The following is a 21,031-nucleotide window of genomic DNA, read 5'->3' on the forward strand; positions in this document are numbered from 1 at the left end:
AGCTTGATTGTGTTAGCTTTATGCATTTTTTCCTAATAAAATTTAAAATAAATTCACAGTCAATAAAATAAAACAAAATAAAGTAACATAAAATAAAATTCCTCCGAGTACCATCTAGAATTGGGTTATATACCTTCAGTGAAAAACATACTAAACTTTGGAAAATACCAGAGTAGCTTATGAAAAGAAAGATACACACACTGTTCTAGAATATAAGATTTTGTGTTAAAGGAATCTATTATCATAATATTTCCACTGCATTTATTAGGATAGAAAATCATCAACTGCTACATCCAGTACCTTTCATTAGTTATAGAATCTGATTCCATACATTATTTTAAAAAGGGAACAACAGGGCCACTGGTTAATGGGTAGAGTTCTCGTTTTACATATGAATTGGCATAAGTCCCACTCTCATCATGCCAGGTGTTGATGCCAAATCTTTTGGAACCATTTAGATCTGTGAACTGAGAATGGCATTTTCTGTGGACAACTGAATAATCATCATCTTGACAAGGATAACCCTATGGGAGGAGGGAGAAAGATAATATTAAATGACTGAAATATGTAAAAAGGAGTGATTTCCAAAAGTTGATCTTTAATGTGTTAGTTGTATTATGATGAAAGGTTAATTTTCAAACAATTGATTAATTTATTCTCTCAAATTACTAACACCTCTTGTATTTGGCTATTGCATTTATAAGTACTTCTAATTCTGAAAGAAGAATCTAGTTCATGGCTGTTTTATTTATAAAATTAAAATTATAAATTATCATATATGTAAATTTTTCTAAACCATAAATATACAGCATAAAGAACCATTTAAATTGTATGACCATCTGCAGAAAGACAAAAACAATTACAATTTAACTACCATTCAATATCTTTTTTACTAATATGTTATAATCATTCCAAAGAATAATATCATGGGTTATATTTTTAATAGTTGCTATCAAGTCATACTTGCCAGTAAATGCCAAGCTGGAAGATTCATTCCTATGAGAAATTTACATCAGTATAACCCAGTATAATATTTAAGTTATTTATCCTTAGAGCACTTCATAAAAGCTTCTATAGTAATAAAATAAGACACTATCATTGACCATTTCCCAAAGGAAATATTGATTCTCTCAGATTACATCAAGGGTAATGGTAGACAAGAAACATAAAGCCCTTGCACTGATTATCTAATTTCTGCTTCAAATTGGTACTAATTTTAAAGCACTAGGACAATATTGAAATTAAATCACCAAAACTATAAAACAATGAAAGAACACCAAAATAGTTCTAATCTTAGATTGGCTTTATTGAAAATAAGTGAAAATTCTAACCATATAATAATCATTATAGTGTCTATTTATTTACTGAGTGCCTATTATGGGTTGAACACGGTAGTTGAGTATTTATAACTTTTAATCCACAACAGGCTCTGAAGTAAGAATTATTACTCCCATTTCACATATAAGACCATTTGCTTAAAATCTCAGGAGAGAATCTAAAGAATGCTACTGATTCAGCCAGGGCTTCAAGCTATCTGCCTGTAAGACACATTATCCCACCAGCACCCTCACGAAATTCTTAATATTTAAGAGATAAAATATATAAACAATAAAATCCAAAAGCTACATAATATCCATGTCACTTTCTATATAGGTTTGGGCTTTTGCTTTGTGTTGTTGGGGGTCTATTTCTTTGGGGTTTGTTTGTTTGTTTTTGGTCAGCTAGAGGCCCTTTAAATGAGATTAGAGCATCGCTTGCCAAACTGCCCTCTAAGTAGGCGGCAGGATCTGCTGATTTCTACCCCAGCTGCAGTGGAACTGAGGACAGCTTCACATGCAAGGTCAACGCCTTCCTTTAGCATCTCCCAGACAGAGTGGACAATATATTTTGATGTGATGAGTGACAAGAATAAATGTGATGTTTTAGGAAAAGTATTCCAGCCGCAGAAGGTACTAAAGACTGAAGGTGAAAAGGACCGGATTCCAGAACTATGATTAGAACTGGATCTCAACAACTCACGTGTCATTAACTGATGGATGTATAAACAAAATGTGGTCTATTCACACAATGAAATATTATTTGGCAATAAAAGGAATAAAATACTGATAGTTGTATAGCATAGATGAACCTTGAAAACATTATGCGAGGTGAAAGAAACTAAGCCAAAAGACATATTGTATGATTCCTTATATGAAATGTCCAAAATAGGCAAGTCCACAGAGACAGAAAGTAGCTTTGCCAGGGGATAGTGGGACGGGAAGGAATGAGGATTGACTATTAATGGGTGTGACTGGATCACGAGGCACCAAGATATGTGGCTAAACATTATTTGTGGGTTGTGTCTGTGAAAGTGTTTCCAGATGAAATTAGCATTTAAACTGATGGACTCAGTAGTTTGCCTTCCCCAATGTGGGTGGGCATCATCCAATCTGTTGAGGGCCTGAATAGAAGAGAAAGGCAGAGAAAGTAAGAATTGGCCCCTTCCTGCTTGATTGCTCAAGCTGAGACATTAATCTTATCCTGCTCCTTGGTACTCCTGGTTCTCAAGCCTTCAAACTCGAAGTGAATTATGTCACTGGCTTTTCGGGGTTTTCAGCTTTGGTTTTGTTTCTGTAGAGAAACCTAACTACTACAGTGGGTATGGGGTTTCTTTTGGGGGTGATGAAAATATACTGAAATTGACTGTGGTGATGATGGTATGACACTGGAGATACACTAAAAATCACTGAATTGTATGTTTTAAAAGGGTGAATTTTATGGCAGGTGAATTAAATCTCAGGAAAGCCATTATTTTTAAAAAGTGATAAGTAGGGGTGTGCAATTCTGAAGTTAGGAAAACTAATTAAGAGAATGTTTGTTGCCTGTTAACACATAAAACTGACTGCCTCCCATTATCAGACATGTATTGGTAAACCAGCTCCCCCCACCAAAAAAAAAAAACCCACACAACTGATTTGTAATATTTGACAATTTCTGTGGTATAAATACTCCTGCCATGGTTGACTTCAAGCTACCAAGTGAAGTCAGTAGTGAACACTGAGTTGGGAAGACGTGAGCATGCTCATCTCATGCAAACTTTAAGAGGTGACACCAGCTCACCCTGAATCCACTTCTCCCATTTCGCATTGTGTAGTAGCCATGCAGTGTGAGTAGGTTAACCCCCCTCCAGGTCTAGGGGCAGAATCTAATTGGCCTAAGACAATAAGGATAATCTCACTCTACTCCCAGTGACAGTGATTGGTTCAGTGTTAGGCATGTGACTTGAGTTTGTCCAAACAGCTTAAAGCCTGAGGTTTTGTTCAAGGGTTTGGGGGAAAAACATTCTTTTTCCACTATTGGACATAAGTAAGGAAGCATCTAGCCCAGGTTGCTGTTGGCAGCCTGCCTACAATCAGTATAGCATGAAACCAACACCATAAAAGGCAGGTTTGAGAGTCAGTAAAAAGTATGATGACATTGCTGTATCAATCCTTTCCTGAAGCCAGACTTTTCAAAAAAATATGAGCAAATAAATTACTTTTACTGTCTGATCTGGTTTCAGTTGGTTTTTGCACAACCTACTAAAAGCATCCTAATATATACGGAATAATCTGCAATATTGAAACACTGAGGTTCTGAGAGTTAGAGCAAGGAAATGGAGCAAAAACAAGGGAGCAGCTGGGCATATATAAAAAAGTAGGAGTCAAGGCAAGCAGTAAATTTGTGCCTAAGCATATACTCAGGAATTAGAAGGATGCAAACATGGAATAGGTGAATAAAGAAGTTTTTCAAAAATAAGAACAAACTATCAGGAACCAGGAGGGTATAATTATTATAAGAAAGCAGAACAAAGTATGTTTTCCAAAGCTTAATACAAAAGGCACAAAACAGCATAGAAAAAAGCAGCTTCACCAAGAAGGTCCTACCTCAAAGGACCTTTATATTGACTGCAGTTCATACCCAAGGCTAAAGTGAGATGGTGGGAGTTTTGGACAAGTGAGTAATTTGGTGTACCTCTCAAACCAAGTATACAGGGAGGGTGTAATCATTTCAAAATTATTAGTAGTTTTCCCTTTTCTGTGTGTGTAACCACCCATTTTCCCAAGGGGAGATCAAAATTTGTTTTAGAAAAAAAATGGCAACCAAAGAGCAAAGTAATATCACCTTTTAATGCAAAATAGGGTTTTTCTGAGAGACAACAGCCTTGCAATCCAGTTCACAGTCTTGATTTTAGAATATCAATGACCATACCTGGAAGACTCAGATCATAGATTTCTCCAAGCATGTAGAGAAAACATCCTTTGCCATGAAGGCTTAAACTAGAGTTGGAATGGAGAGTAGGAAGATAGGGAAGAAGTCTGGGGCATTGTACGAAGACGAAAATAAGGGAAAAGTAAAGCAGGACAGCAGAAATAGTCGATGCATTTCCCAATTTTCCCATCCGTAGACTTAAATCAGACAGAGTCTCATTGACGTGGACAGAGGGAAGTGCACTGGATAAATGAGAATAATGGCACAAAGGTATAAGGGGTCTCCTGGGCCCCCATCTCTCATGAGAACTCGGAACAGACCACCACTCAGGCTGTTCTTTCATTTGCCTGGGGCACAGCCAAACCCAAACTGGCGGAACAGCATGGTCAGGCAGAGGGAGGCCCTGAGAATCATCAATTCTGAGCCACGTTTGTATCCTGTGGCATAAACACGACCCTGAAGTAGTTGTAAGTCTGCAGAGGGAGTTCAACTGTTAGCTGCAGAGCTGAGCATTGGAGCTAGGTACTGAATGGGAGTCACAGAAGGCTTCTGTGGGGTCCACAGTATCTATGGAAGTGGAAATGAGGCTGAGTCATCTCAAACATGCCGTCTCAAACATTTCAAACATGCCATGAGGGCTCCAACCAAGCCCAGAGAAAGAGTGAGAAATAGAAAAAGACTGACAGTTAACAACAGCCACAGACTATAGCCACTTATGCTGGCAAGGGAAAGAGCAACAAGCTGGACTTGAGATATCATCCCAGAGACCAGAACAGGCAGAGACCACCGCACAGAAAATGCTGCTCTTCCCCTCTGGCATCAGGATGCTAAGTTGCATCCCTCTTTCCATATACCCGGATGCCATCTCAGGGAAAGATACAGTTGCTATTGCTGCATAACTGGCCAACCCATACATAGCAGTGTAAAACAGTAGTCATTTCCAGATTCTTTGGGTCAGGAATTTGGAAAGGTACAGCAAAGCCATCTTATTGCTTCACAATGTCTGAGGCCTCAGCTGGAAAGACCTGAAAGCTGAGAGTGACTTAAGTGCTGGGGTTGGAAACATCTCTCATTCCAACTGGTAGTTGATGCTGGCTATCTGCTGGGACTTTAGCTAGGACTGTTGATGGAACAACTGTACAACAACTCCTTGTGCCTGCATGGGGTTCCTCACAGCATGGTGACTGGGTTCTGAGAATAAGGATGGCAAAAAGAGAACCAGAGGGAAGTTGCGTTACTTTTAATCAACTACTCCGGAAATCACATAGCATCACTTCCATCATAGTCACAGTTCACCCAAATTCTAGGGGAGGTAACATGGACTCTGCCTCTCCATGTGAAGAGTGTCAAAATCACATTGTAAGAGCATGTGCGATGCCAGCACATGTTGCAACCATTCTGGGAAAATAACAATCTGCCACAGGGAGAAAAGTAGGGTGTGTTGGGATTCCTAAGACCACCCCTAGATTCAGTGACTTGCCAGGAGGGCTCATAAAACTCAATATATAATTGTACTTGTGGCTATGATTGATTACAGCAAGTTGATTCAAAGCAAAGTCAGCAAAGGGAAAAGGCACATGGGCTAAAGTCTAGAAAAAACCAGGTGCGAAATTCTGAGACCAAGATCCCCCCCTCAGTGAGTCACACAAGATGCACTTAATTCCCCCAGCCATGTGTTGTGAAATGCTATCTACTGGGGAAGCTCATCAGAGACCCCAAGCCCAAGATTTTTCTTGGGGGCTGGTCACATAGGCACCCTCTGCCTAACACATACCAAAATTCCAGACTCGCAGAAGGAAAACAGGTGTTCACCATAAACCACATTGTTTGTGCAAACAGTTTAGACACAGTGAGCTACTCCTACTCAGGAATTCTTATCTCTAGATGCCAACCAAAGGCCAACCTTGTAAGCAGGACTTTTAGCAGATAACAGTCTCAGATCTGCTTTTCTACACATAGGGGATGGGAGAGGATCTCTGAGAAAGTGAGAGTTTTTTCAAGGAAGGTTAAATATCTCCTATAGGAACTATTTAAATTATGGAATCAGACTAAGCTTTAAGAGTTAGTGTTTTCCCACTGGTTATGGGCTCGGGAAGAGGGCCAGTTATCAGTTAGACATACTTCCTCTGCATATGTGAGTTGCAGATAGTCGTTATAGTTTCAACACCCTAACATAATATTTAAATGTTTATTCAACATTTATTTAGTGGAGGTGGGAAGAAGTATTTAGAAACTGTGTATAGAAAGAGATTTGTGAATTATCACACATTATTGGCTGATCCACTATTCTGGGGCCACACAGACCCTGAGTTCTGACAAAGTTCACTTAAGATAGGACAATCACTGCAAGCTTTTTCTGAGTCCTCCAGATAGATGAGGGTAACTGAAAGCATTTGTCTGAAGTGTGGAATGGGTGGGTATCAGAGCACAACAGCTTAAGAGGAGCTGGACTAGAGGAGACATTTCACAGAAAGAATTTAGAGGACTTACCAGCCTAACAGTGGATAAAGAACCAAAGATGTTCCATAGCTTCAAACCCAGATGTCTGAGAGAGTTCTAACACTGCTAAAAAGAATAAAAAAGACATGGAGATGGAGAGGACTTGTTCAAGGAGGGAAATGATGAGTCACTTCTCAGACATTTTTAATTAGAGATGACATCAGTACAAAATGTAAAGGCAGTGTTGTGGGACAGATGGCCTGGAGAGAAGTCAGTGCCCTGTGCACAGCAGTGATCATTGGCTGGGGAAACAGCTGTAAAGAACATTACTGGGATCATGGATTGTATTTGAATATGGACTGTGGCTTAAATAATTATACTGTATCAATTTTCCCCTAGGTTGAAAACTTTACCATAGCTATGTGTCTTTGTTATTAAGAAATACACACATTGAACTGTTCAGAGGTAAAGGGGCACAAAGTCTCCAGCCTATTCTCAAATGGTAAACAATCGCTGACTCTAGGTAAAGATTATATGGGAGCTCCTCTTGCTAGTCTTGTAACTTTCCTATAAGTTTGAAATTATATAAAAATAAGTTACCCCCAAAAAGTGATGGTTATAGAGCCATGGGAGTGGATGAATTCTCTGAGATTATGTACAATGAGAGGAGCAGGGTTCTAGGACCCAAATCTTTGGGACATTCATGGCTGGGTTCATAAAGAAGCCATGAAAGACAGAGAAGAAAAGGTATGGAGAGAGTGTTGCAATGTCATAAATTCTGAGGAAAGGGAGGGCAAAGAATGCTGTGGTAGCCAACAACTGCTCACTTCCAAAGAAGCATCATAGAGGTCAAGACCTGACAAAACACAACCAACAGTAAGAAGCAATCTCTTTTCATCTTTGAGTGTGCTGTTTCAGAGAAGGGTTGAGGACGTTGAATGAAACATCCTGATAGAAGACGGAAGAAAGTGTCAGAGAAAAGAATGCTGAGGGCAAACAGGTCCTGTAGAAACAGGAACCACTAAAGACCCAGCAAGACAATCACTGTAGGGAAAGTCTGCGTTAAGGTTAATAAAGCTTTCTTCTTCCTTTTCTTCTCTTTCTCTTCCTTCTTCTTTTTAACAGATCATAGAAAGACAGGTCAGGATATTACAGAAGGGTCCTCTTGAGTCCCCAGTCGACCTTCCCTCATTGTGAAAGACAAATAGAACACAGTTTTACCACTTATATCAGTAAAATGTATCAGTGTATCTTTAAGTGATGGGTATCCAATTCTTAGATTCCTATCCCCTTCCCACCCTCATTCCCATAGCCTCTAAGCATCAATATCTCCCAAACCTTTTTTTTTTAGAATAAGATGACATTGCTGTTTCTTAGACAACCATATACCCAGTCCTTACCCATTTTTTCCCAGTCTTCCAAGGGGTTGTTCTGTGGTTACACTTATTCTTATTTGATTTCATCCTTTTTCTTTAGGACCTTTTATTTTTCATAGTTTTATTTTTCAAGGTCATTTTCAGTTTTAGGCCTGCCTTCTGGAACATCAGTAACTCTGCCTAATTTAATATTACAAGATAATTTGAAAGCACAGTCTCAATTCCTTCATCTAGATAGCTCATCCATAAAACTACATAATGGGTTATGTTTCCTGGCCAAATCAGTCACTGCAAACTAACCTTGTGTCCACCATTACAGATAGCTATTAGCCACCTGGCATTCATACAGCAAAGATCATTCTTCCCTAGCATGCCTGTAAGTATCCTCATTTGGTATACTCCATTTACTCTTAAAAAGGTATTGAGGCAACAAGCTTATTTATTTGAATGTCACATTGGATGGAATGAAAATAGATATTAAAGTAGATTGCTGTGATGTTTTGTTTGATTATTTTCAGTATACATTATGTATAAAATTCTTCCCCACTTACGTGCACTTGACTGAAGACCCACCTTCCCCTAGTAAGGTTGTGTCCTAAGCACACATGCAGAGTGATGTGGGAAGAAAAGAACAATTCCCCTACAGCCAAAATTACTTTACTAACCCTGGGGATCACATGGGATAGGCATCTTAGACAGATCCCTTCGTTCATTTCCCTTCACTACTTTTAAAATGATTTCATTCCTATGGGATATTTTTTCTCCCAGTGATTGAATTACAGATAAGAGTAATTGGCAAATGCAGCTATAAAGAACGTGTAATTAGTTGGATATATTACTGTTACCTATTTAAGAAACCTTTACTATCTCTTTTTATTTGATAAAATTTTGCAAAGAAGAAGCATTTGTAAGCAACACAGGTATTCAACTAAAGAAAAATAGTTATGGGAAATGCAAGGAAGTGTAGGCTGTGAATATAAGTATAAACATCTATATCATTAATGAGTCTGGTCATCACAAAGAAAAATATGGAGATCTATATGAACAATCACATCACAAAATAAGCTGACTTTTTTTTTTTTTTAAACATACAGGTTTTTACATGTATGTAAATGAAAACCCAAAGAAGTGGTTTAGTGGGTCTCCGAGGAACCCTGGTTCTTTTTTTTATATATAAATTTATTTATTTTGGGCTGCATTGGGTCTTCATAGCGGTGTGCGGGCTTCTCATTGCAGTGGCTTCTCTTATTGCAGAGCACGGCGTGTGGGCTTCAGTAGTTGTGGTGTGCGGGCTCAGTCGTTGTGGCACGCGGGCTCTAGAGCGCAGACTCAGTAGTTGTGGCGCACGGGCTTAGTTGTTCCATGGCATGTGGGATCTGCCCAGGCCAGGGCTCGAACCCGTGTCCCCTGCATTGGCAGGCGGATTCTTAACCACTGTGCCACCAGGGAAGCCCCTAAGCTGACTTTTAAAGACAAATAGCATTCAAACTTTAGTAATGGCCAGCATCAAAAACTAAGCAATACACTATTAAATCTTAGTTATTGACAAGTTTTTCTTTCTTATGCACAAATTTTGATTGTTCCTATCATTTTAATATAAAAAATAAACATCATCTTTCTTATTCCTCAGTCTACATTCTATGAGGACACTTGCCACTGTTTTATATTTATAGTGGTGTGGTTAGATATAAATTTGAGGCCCAGGGTTCTTGATTTTCAATTCTTTTTTTTTCTTCTTTACAAAAGTCAAATATGCTCACTGTAGAAATTTAAAGATAATCAAAAGGAGGAAAATAAAATCTCCCAGAATCCCAAGTTCCCTGAAGTAGAACTGAGCTTTTATGACTTGACCCAGAAACAAAAGGAGGTCATGGTTACTTAACTTCAGAAAGCAATATAAGATGAAGGTATACTATCAGAGGAAACAGGGTTCTTTCCACTAAAAGGACACAATGCTAAAAAATACTTGGGGATCTGAGTTTCCTGAGAATCAAAACCCAAAATTTCTCAGCTGTCGGTGATACATGAGGTGAGCAGGAGTTAAAATATTTATTTTTTAACTTTCAAGTAGACTTGAATTAAATGTCTGCCAAGGTACTTATTCAAAAAGATTACTTGGTCACAAATAAATAACTATTAGGATGAGAAAGGATCAATGAGAATCAAATCAAATCAAATCATAGAATTTGAGAGCCAGAGAACTCATAAAGATCTTTCTGTCTATATCAGTGAGAGTTCTCCAGAGAATCAGAACCAACAGGAGACAGATAGAAAGAGAGAAAGAGAGCATAGAGAGATATGATAGACTATCTACCTATCTTATCTATCTATCTATCTTATCTACGTATCTATCTATCTCTGGGGAAGCCCTGTGGAGCTATATGAGTAGCTGCCAGCAGATCCTAAGGTTGAAGATGGGGCCTAGGAAATGTGGTCCCTTAGTGCTGGCAGAATGCCATGAGACTCGGATTCAGAATTGTTTTCCTATAAACTACAAAATCATGCCTATATGTATACATATAAGGTCAGCACACATATGTGCAACACACATTGAATTTAGGTGGAGGAATTTAGGTGGAGGCATGAATTTAGGCGGAGGAAGGCCACCATCTCCTTCTGAACCCAAGTAATAGAGGGCTGTTTCTCTGGTTAACTAGCAGCAGCATTTTGGAACACCTTGACGTTCATCAAAAAATACTAGGTACAATCAGGTGACCCCCTTCCGTCTTCTCCAGTTCCACTCCCCCACCAGCGCCTCTTTTGCAGAAGAATCTAAAACTCTAATTTCATTTCAGTCAATAGCACATAATAAGATAAACAAGCATAATCAGCAAAGGGCCATGATTCTTTTGTTAATAGATAGTGATTCAGAACCTTAACAGGACAAAAAAGAGAAAATTAAATAGTAGATATATTAAGATGCAGTACAAAGCAAAGTAGTACTAAAATAAAAGTCATGAAGACACATCATTAACTCTGAAACATTACCTAATTATTAAGGTTCAGCCTTAATTTTCTGAATAAAAGTTTGGCAAAACCACACTTTAATCTAGACTACAAGGCTTACACATGATTATTCCCTGTGGCCAGAATTACATCGCACAACTTTTTGTGCTATTATGTTTTTAAAACAGAACAACAAAAACAACAAAAGAACAAGAAAAAAAGAAAAAGACTGCCTATACTGGAATGAAATTATGGAAGATCATGGGGACACAGAACAGAGCAAAGATACAAAGAGAGGGCCTTAAAAAGAAGTGGGAATGAAAGCTAATTTAGTTGACAGGTGATACTTCCTATAGAACCACCAACCTGTTCTAGATTCACTTTCTGACCCAGCTGTTGGTAGTTTTCAGAAAGTCACTCTTTCCCTTATCTTCTTTTTAAAGCCACTGTTAGACATCCCTTCCTAGGAAGCAGGAAACTAAAGACAATTCTAGCCTTTGGGGAGTTTCTTTCATGTGACTGAGCCTAATAGAACAATAAAAGGCTTTAGATGATGCTCACCTGACTCCTGGCCAAGGTGTAACTTGGTCTGGGATGATACTCAAAGTATTTATAAATTAGCACACACCAGGCAGTCAGATTAGGCAAGTTCTAGATGCCCCTGGTCAGGCAGGCGTTAAACTACCATAAGGTCCAGGCTGGGCCCACTCAGCCATGAGGCACAGAAAGTCCAGTGTCCATGGCCCATAGTATTTTAAAGGGCCCACAAAAATGTTTTCATTTTTTATAAATCAGAATTTTCCAAATGAATATAACAATAATGTGAATATACTTGGTGCCACTAAATTGTACACTAAAAAAGGGTTAAAATGGTAAATTTTATATTATGTATATTTTACCATAATAAAAAATGCAAATGCCATTTTGAAAAACCAACTCTATTAAGTGATAGAAACTCATACTGAAGCTAGGAAATGATGTCAGTAATTTAATATCCATAAACATCTTAGGGCAGTAAACTATGGCAGCTATTAAGCAGAAAATTTTGCTTAAAATAGGGTACAAAAGTCCAAAAGTACTTCTCAGAAAAAAATGAGTATTGTATGATTTAGTTTTGTGTAATAACACTCATTAGTATATTGGTAATAATTTCAGGAGGCTTAACAATAACATGGTCACATAACATGGCCATAAAATACCATAATATAGTCACAAATAGTCATAAATAGGCAAGAAGACAAAACAGCATAAAAGTATAAAAGGAAAAAGGATAGGTAATCTTTACAAAATGCCCATGAGAGATACAGCCTAAGAAATATATCTCTGTAATAAGCCTCTAAATCCAAAAAAAAATGAATATAATCCAACCTGGATTATATTTATCTTTATAGCAATGCAGTTGTAAAATATATTAATTTTTTTTTCTTCCAATGGAAGAAACTCAAGGCCACAGCAAATTTCCAAATAGCACAGAAATATCAATATTTTAACAATGCTATATCTGTACTAGGGCATAGAACCCCAGTGATAGGATAGGCCAATCCTACCACTGTTGGTAATATTTTAAACAGATACAGCCTCTTTTTTTTACCTACTATGAAACACTGCTTGGATTCCTTGTAATCAATTTGGAATGCATGCCAGCTTTAAAACATAATTCTATTAAAAACTTCCTCAGCTTTTTATCTCTGAAACAACTAGGATATGCAACACTTTTTGGTTTAAAGCTACTTATACGCCTGGAAAGATAATTCAATAGGCAGCTATATTTAGGAAAACAAAATGGTACTTCACACAAAATGATCAATCAGATGTACTCAAATGGCAGCTGCAGGGCTGGGAGGAGCCATGTACCTCCAAAGTGCTCCCACTGAGGGACTGGTCACTTGAGTCAATCTTTGGCCCTACCTTTCTATCCTGCTATATTGTAGGTTGACTTCCAACACCCATATTTAGAATCTAGCCAACACTCTGGCTTACCATTTTTTCACCTTCTCAAGTCAATGGCTTGGATTCCATTACAGAAACTCATTCCCATGACCACATCTTGGGATCTGTCATTCCCCAGAATTGTTCTACATCTGAAGTATCAAAAAATTCCAGTACATTCCCTTTGCTCACTACTTCTAATTCTTCTAGCTCTCTCACTCCTTCACTACTGCCGTGCTTGTTCTTTTTTTAATTCCCTGGACCCTTCAACTTCCTGAGTTTGCTAGTCTGTGCCTGAACTAATTATTTTCCTTACTAATCCTGAGTGTGTTCAGTTGACTCTCCACCATTACCCTCAGCTCACTTGTCCTTTGTCTCAAAGGCTCACATACCCTACAAATAGCCAGCTTTAGACCAATCTTCTGATGTAACTTCTCTGCAACTTTTCGTTTATTTTGGTTCTTTGGGAGAACGATAGGATAGCTTTTAAGAGAAGGTATCTTTCATTGAAATTGGGTGAGTCATAATAAGTACAGTGAGTCCCCTACATACGAACCTTCAAGTTGCAAACTTTCAAAGATACGAACGTGTGTTTGCACGTCCATTCATGTAAATTAGTTCACGTGCCTGGTGTACATTGTCACGTGTGTGCATCCTCTACAAGTGGTTGTGCCTTTGTGTGCTTTACTGTCCAGCACTGTTGCTGTGCAACACGAGGAGCTTACTAATGAAGACCTGATGAAATTGGAGGCCCAGAGAAAGGACGAAGAGAGACAAGAGGAAGAAGAAGTAACTGAAGAACTGAAGAGATTCACGACACAGGAAGTAGCGAGGGGATTTTCTTTATTTGAGGAGGTACTGTTAGGTCTTGAGGCACAGGACCTGAACGTAGAACAGTACATGAAGGTTGCAGCAGCCATTCAGAATGCAATCCAGTGCTACCGTGTCATCTATGATTAGAAAAAAAGAGCTACTACCCAGACATCACTGGATCGTTTTTTCAAGAGGGTAGATAGAATTGAATCCAGCAAAGAACCAGAACCTGTGCCTCAATGTCAGGCATGAGTGAAACTGCAGCTTGCCCTCTGTCACCTATTGCTGACTATCCTCCAGCTCTACCATCTCCCACCTCCTCTCCCTCCTCCAGTCAGTAACTCTTCTTGCCTGTTCACTTGATACCAGCCCCTGTATGCCAGCTGTTGTACTGTACTACTGTACTTTTCAAGGTACTGTACTGTAAGATTTTAAATGTTTTCTTTATTTTTTGCATTTGTCTGTTTTTTATGTATTATTTGGGTGAAAAGTATTATAAAGTATTATAAACCTATTACAGTACAGTACTATATAGCTAATTATGTTAGTTGGGTACCTAGGCTAACTTTGTTGGACTTAACAAATTGGACTATGAACATGCTCTTGGAACAGAACTTGTTTGTATGTAGGTGACTTACTGTACCCAGCTTTAAGAGGTGAAGTTCTGAAGAAGTAGCTTGCAATTCTCTTTCATTTCTCTCCTTGGAAATGATTTCATAGCTTCCTAATATTCTGTATTTATTCATTCATGTCTAGAGCTGTGGGGAGATAATTTGCATTCTCTTAAGACTTCTTATAATGCTATCCCACTTTATGCAATTATGAATTAAGCAAATGTAAGAGACCATAATATAAAAATTTATGAAGTCTCAACTCATGCACAAAATTTAAAATAATACAAATCAAAATATTTTAAGATTTTTTTCAGGAATTGCATAATTGCAAAGGTGGTAGCCTGAGTGAATGGTGAGCTGTGTTTATGCTAAGGCCACATGGTGAAGTCTCTAGTAAGTAAAAAATATTCTCCTTATTTTGTCAGTATTTTATGAATCATACATTTGTTTATGTGCACAGTAACTTCTAAGTCAGAGTTCAGTCACTATTCTGCTGTTACTTAACCATTCATTGTCATTACAATTTAAAAGATTTTTTGTATTCTATAACAATATAATGCAAGCATTCATTAAATGGGGTGCTAAAAACAGTGCCTCAAAATCAATTCCTTTGATAAAGAACTTAGAAGTGAATGAACAAAACTCTAAATAAAGCCAAACAACTGCCAGCGCATGCTGCATGCTGTGCTGTTAATGTGGAAACAAGCAACATGAGAAATACTAGAAATAATGCTGAAAAAATTAAAAGCACGAATATATAACACAATAGCTAAAGATTCATGCACCCTGAGAATACATCGCACATTCTTTATATTTATGCTCTTGGGGAAACTAGCCCTTTGAATTTTGTGAGTTTTTAATTACATGTTTTACAACTTCCCTTTGTTTGGAGATGGAGCCAAATCCCATGTATATAAGGAAATGAGCCTGAATTGCATTTTTACATAATATATTTGTTTCCTTGTGGTTTTTCTGATTATAAACCACCATGCTTACTACATTGGAAAATGCTGAAAAGTATAAAGATGAAGAAAATCACTTAGAATTTCACCATTCACTAGTCAACTTTACTAGCATTTTGACAGTTTCTTCAGGATTTTTTCCTCTATACTTTTACATAGTTTGGATAAAATACACATACAATTTTGTATCTTAATGTTTTTCTTGACCTTAAATACGAAGATTTATCAAGACAGTAAGAAATATCCATGGACTTTCTAAAGGCTATAAAATATCTCATCATGTGATTATAACCTATTTAATTAGTACTGTCAGAGAGGAAAAAAACTTTCCTTTACACTTCTAGGTTCTTCTGACTGGTCTAAGAATTAAACTGACATGAGACAGATTAACAGGAGAAAGTCTAATTTATTTTCATACATACAGGAACCCCACATACATGAGAAGGTCAGAGTCCCTACGTACATGAGAGGTTCAAAGACAGAAAGGTAAAATAAGGTATATATGTCATCCTGAGCTAAGGAATGGGATAGGGGCCTGGAGCTTCCAAGAAAAGGAGGGTTCACAAGACAATAAGAAAAGCAGATGTTTGGCAATTAGACATTTGCCCTACCATACGGATGGGGTTACTTAGCTAAAATTTATCTCTGTAATAGCTTTTTATTTTTCTGGGAAAAATTCCCAGTTTAAATTCTTCTAGGTAGTTAAAGGAGGAACAGTAGGTTATCTTGAACACACAGGGTCTCAATGTCTTTAACTCAAAAAAAATCCTCATGCAGGAGTGACAAATTTTGGGGAGGCTCATTCTGAATCCCTAGAGCACTACACCTAATACTAAAACATTAGGTAATTTCCAAGTTTTGCTGTAATAAATAATTCAGTGATGAGTATCTTTGGATATAAATTTTATCCCTGGTATGAATTATTTTTCTTTGGGGAAATCCTTAGGAGAATTATTAGATCAAATAGTATCTCAATTCATATCGCCAAAAAGATTAAAATAATTTACAATATTCCTGGCAATAGAAAAAAGTACCCATCTCACCCCACCTTTACTCAACTATTATTATTTTAAAAAATATTGCCAATTTTATTAGCAAAAAAGTTTATTGCTTTAATTCACATATTCTATTATTTGCAGGTTGGGATTTTCCTTGTATTTATCAGCTAGTTAATAATAATAATTTCCTACTTTGTGAATTGTCTTTATATGACCTTTGCTCATTTCCCTAGGGTTTTAACATTTTTCCTGCCAATAGGTCTGAGTTCTTTATGTATTAAGCATATTAATCCATAAGCCATCATATTTGCTTTTCTTATGGTTTGAATGCTATTTTTTAATGAGAAAAAATAAATAAGATTAAACACAACGAAAGTAGTATCATGAATAGTTTACTTCCCTAAATTGGTTATGCCACTGTTTCAAAAAACTTTTGATTATTCTCATCTGTTTATACTTTCAAATAATTTTCAGAATCTTAGAGTTCCGACAGAAAAAAAAATCCATTGGAATTTTTAATGTAATTATATTAAATTTATAAATTTAACTTATAATTTAGTTTTCCAGTCCCCTCAAATGGTAGTTATTCCCTTGTATTTGAGATTTCTGTCTCAGTTACCTTTGGTGTATATTTATTAAAAAAAAAAAAACAAAAAGAACCTTAATGCCTTCAAATAACAATTTATTATTATCTTCTTGGAATCTCTCATGGTTTGCAGTCAGATGGCAGCTGGAGCTGCAGTCCAAGCTTACTAGGGTGGATGTCCAAGATGGCTTTGTCGCTCATAAGTCAAGCTCATCAGTGTTCCTTCTCATGGCCTCTCCCTCCAGCAGAGTAGCCTAGATTTCTTACATGGTGGCTCAGGGCTCCAAGAGTTGGAAGCAGTCTTATTAAAGATAGCCTAGATTTGGCATAGGATTACTTTTGCCACGTTCTATTGATCAAATCTGTCACGTGACAGCCTAAATTCAAAAGGTGGAGGAACATTTACCTCTTGCTGGGGAAATGGCCTGTCCACCATCTTTGGAGACGAACTACCACATATTCTTTATTGATCTTTATTTGATCTAGAATTTTCTTCATAAAAGTATTTAAAATTTGTGTTGTTATAGTAATTTGTATGTTTTTTCTTTTATAGCCTACTAAGCAGTTATTGCTAATATGAAGGAAAGATATTGTCTTTGATACATTTATTTTGTATTCAATCACCTTACTAAATGGTCTTATTCATTCTAGTTACTTATTTTAACATCTTGGTTCTCCTGAGAAGATAATCATACTATCTGAAAATAAAGATTGTTTTTCTCCTCTTTTTCAAAAGTTAAGTCTCTTACCTATTGCACCAGTTAAGATTTCCTAAAAAAGACTAATAGGAAGCAGCCTTGTTTTGCTTTTGTATAATTGTTGTATAATTTTTAAGTACAAGTATATTGAAGTTGTAAGCTGGACATATTTTTCCAACATACATATTTCCTGGAGCTAAATTAAACCACTTATTTTCATATGCTAATACAATACAAATGAATAGAAAGGTAGGTTCTTATTCCAGATAAATTGAATTTAGGGAGGGGGACAACAAAATAAGATGAGGAAGAAAGTAAATAATATATTTTGGACACTGCAATATTTTCTCCCTGAAATCTATAAACTTATTCCCAAAATAAATCATAACCATAAAATATTCCATTAACTCCCACAAATAGCTAATATCTCTAAATAAATATAAAACATCATAAATCTCAGCAATTTGTCCTTTCTTCTCAAGCATGACTATTTACACTAGATGTAAAGAATCATATTAAGTACATAAATATTTAGAATATGGCTTTTCAGCCCTCTTACACTCACAAGTGGCTGATATTCATACGGTGGAGCATATTCTTCAGCATATGTTGTCAATGCACACCTAAGAAGGGTAAGTCAATATTTAAGAAAGACGCCAAAAGAAAAATATTTAAAAATTTTAGTAACATATGTTTTACACGAAATAAAAACATTTCAAGGAAGATTGGCCCTAGTAAAACTTTAAAAATTTTAAAATTCCCAGGCCTCATTGATAGTGTTAACTAACACCAGCAAGGTGCCTTTCTTCAATTACTTCCAATTCAGCACCACCTACTATTCTTCAGTACTAATGATATGCTACCAACTCCAAGTCCCTAAGCTCAGGTGCATTCCAGACAAAGGGTTCTCTTTTCCACTCACTTTCTGCTTCTCAAACCTTTTTGACCCTATGCCCCGTGTTCTCTGCTAGATGACAACTGAAAAATAATAGAAGACAACCAGGTGGACTGAGATTACATAGCTTCCCCAACCTCCACCCCATGAAACACACAGAACGGGTGAATGAAATACATCCTCCTCCCCCAAGTCTACAAACAAAGCCAAGGGAAACCATGCAGTGCTAGAAATGAAGAGGATATTCATTAGAATGGGAGGCCATAAGCTGATGTCCCAGGACTCAAAGCTGGAGTTTGAACTGCCTATCAAGGTCAGGAGACATGGCCTTGGGTTCACAGAAGGCACAGAGCTAAACTGCTACTTACAGCCAGGAGTCTGTAAAGGCTGTACCTCATATCAAAGAGACCAAAGAAACTCCAGCCATCAGACCAGAAACTTGCAAGAAAGTTTCTCTCTGTTCAGCATTCAGAATGGGGGAAAAAATTATTCTCCTTTGAGAAATTACAGTCCTGCTTCTGTTCCTGGCAGTATTATGGGATTAAATGGTCAAAGAAACTCCTCTGAGAATTGCACTCCTAAAAATATAGGGTACAATGAAATTTAAACATTTTAACGCATGGCTGACCTGGTGGGAAAGCAGAGAACTCAACAAGTAAAAGAATTCAAAAATAATTAGGAAGTCAACTAGGAATGGTTACTGGCTACAGGTGCTAATATTTACCTGCTGGTAACCACCAATTGCTGCTGGTCTTTCAAGGTGTGATTTCCAGAGGGGCAACATTAGCATTATCTGGGGGCTTGTAAGAAACGCAAATACTTGGAGGCTACCCCGGATCTACTGAATTAGAAACTCTGGGGGTGGGCCCAGCAATCAATATTTTAACAAGCATTCTAGGTGATTCTAAAAGTCTGAGTATTGGCAATTAAAAGAACAAAAATTAGAAGTGTAACTTTCAAACCAGCAAATAGGATATTATTTTTAAAAAACAATCTAATAGAAAGCAGGAAAGGAGAAAAAAAGAGGAAAATCTTTTCTGCTCAGAAGAACAAATTAAAATCATTAAAAAATTAAATATCTTGGCAATCACAATGAAAGTAAAGGGACTAAACCCATCAGTGAAAGAATTTTCTCAAACTTAAATTGAACATCAAGTTGTATTATATAGCCCAACTCTATGTTTTTTTTTTTTTTTTTGGTTTTTGCTTTTCAAGTATAGTTGATTTATAATATATTAGTTTCAGGTACAGCATAGTGATTCAGTATTTTTATAGATTATACTTTATTAACAGTTATTACAGGGGGAGAGTTTCAAGATGGTGGAGGAGTAAAACACGGAGATCACCTTTCTCCCCACAAATACATCAAAAATACATCTACATGTGGAACAGCTCCTACAGAACACCTACTGAATGCTGGCAGAAGACCTCAGACTTCCCAAAAGGCAAGAAACTCGCCATGTACCTGGGTAGGGCAAAAGAAAAAAGAAAAAACAGAGACAAAAGAATAGGGATGGGACCTGTACCACTGGGAGGGAGCTGTGAAGGAGGAAAAGCTTCCACACACTAGGAAGCCCCTTCACTGGCAGAGACTGGGGTGGCGGGAGGGAAGCTGCAGAGCCACGGAGGAGAGCGCAGCAATAGGGATGCAGAGGGCAAAGCGGAGAGATGCCCGCACAGAGGATCGGTGCTGACTAGCACTCACCAGCCTGAGAGGCTTGTCTGCTCACCCACCGGGGCGGGTGGGGGCTGGGAGCCGAGGCTCGGGCTTCGGAGGTCGGATCCCAGGGAGAGGAGTGGGGTTGGCTGCGTGAACACAGCCTGAAGGGGGCTAGTGCGCCACAGCTAGCCGGGAGGGAGTCCAGGAAAAAGTCTGGAGCTGCCAAAGAGGCAAGAGACCATTGTCCTGGGGTGCGCGAGGAGAGGGGACTCAGAACACTGCCTAAATGAGCTCCAGAGACAAGCGCAAGCCGCAGCTATCAGCGCGGACACCAGAGACGGGCATGAGACACTAAGGCTGCTGCTGCAGCCACCAAGAAGCCTGTGCGCAAGCACAGGTCACTATCCACATCTCCCCTCCTGGGAGCCTGTGCAGCCCACAACTGCCAGTGTCCCATGATCCAGAGACAGCTACCCTGGGAGAACACACGGCATGCCTCAGGCTATTGCAATGTCATGCTGGCCTCTGCCGCCGCAGGCTCGCCCCAGGCTCGCCCCACATTCCGTACCCCTCCCTCCCCGTGGCCTGAGTGAGCCAGAGCCCCCTAATCAGCTGCTCCTTTAACTCCGTCCTGTCTGGGCGGGGAACAGACGCCCTCAGGCGACCTACACGCAGAGGCTGGGCCAAATCCAAAGCTGAACCCCGGGAGCTCTGCAAACAAAGAAGAGAAAGGGAAATTTCTCCCAGCAGCCTCAGGAGCAGCGGATTAAATCTGCACAATCAACTTGACGTACCCTGCATCTGTGGAATACCTGAATAGACAACGAATCATCCCAAATTGAGGAGGTGGACTTTGGGAGCAACTGTAGACTTGGGGTTTGCTTT

General features: G+C 38.2%; 1 protein-coding gene across 1 annotated transcript in view; it reads right to left on the reverse strand.

Moving 5' to 3' along the window:
* Window positions 1-244: 244 nt before the first annotated feature.
* CFAP95 (cilia and flagella associated protein 95) overlaps window positions 245-21,031 on the reverse strand; it is an 83,995-nt gene continuing 63,208 nt past the window's right edge. The window contains exons 5-6 of the mRNA XM_068553433.1: window positions 18,151-18,214; window positions 245-524 (exon numbers count right to left, since the gene is read on the reverse strand). Of these exons, the coding sequence (XP_068409534.1) occupies window positions 333-524; window positions 18,151-18,214 (256 nt within the window). The 3' untranslated portion in view covers window positions 245-332. The remainder of the gene's footprint in view (window positions 525-18,150; window positions 18,215-21,031) is intronic.

The sequence above is a fragment of the Eschrichtius robustus genome, chromosome 10, assembly GCF_028021215.1.
Source record: "Eschrichtius robustus isolate mEscRob2 chromosome 10, mEscRob2.pri, whole genome shotgun sequence".
In the NCBI taxonomy this organism is placed as follows: domain Eukaryota; kingdom Metazoa; phylum Chordata; class Mammalia; order Artiodactyla; family Eschrichtiidae; genus Eschrichtius; species Eschrichtius robustus.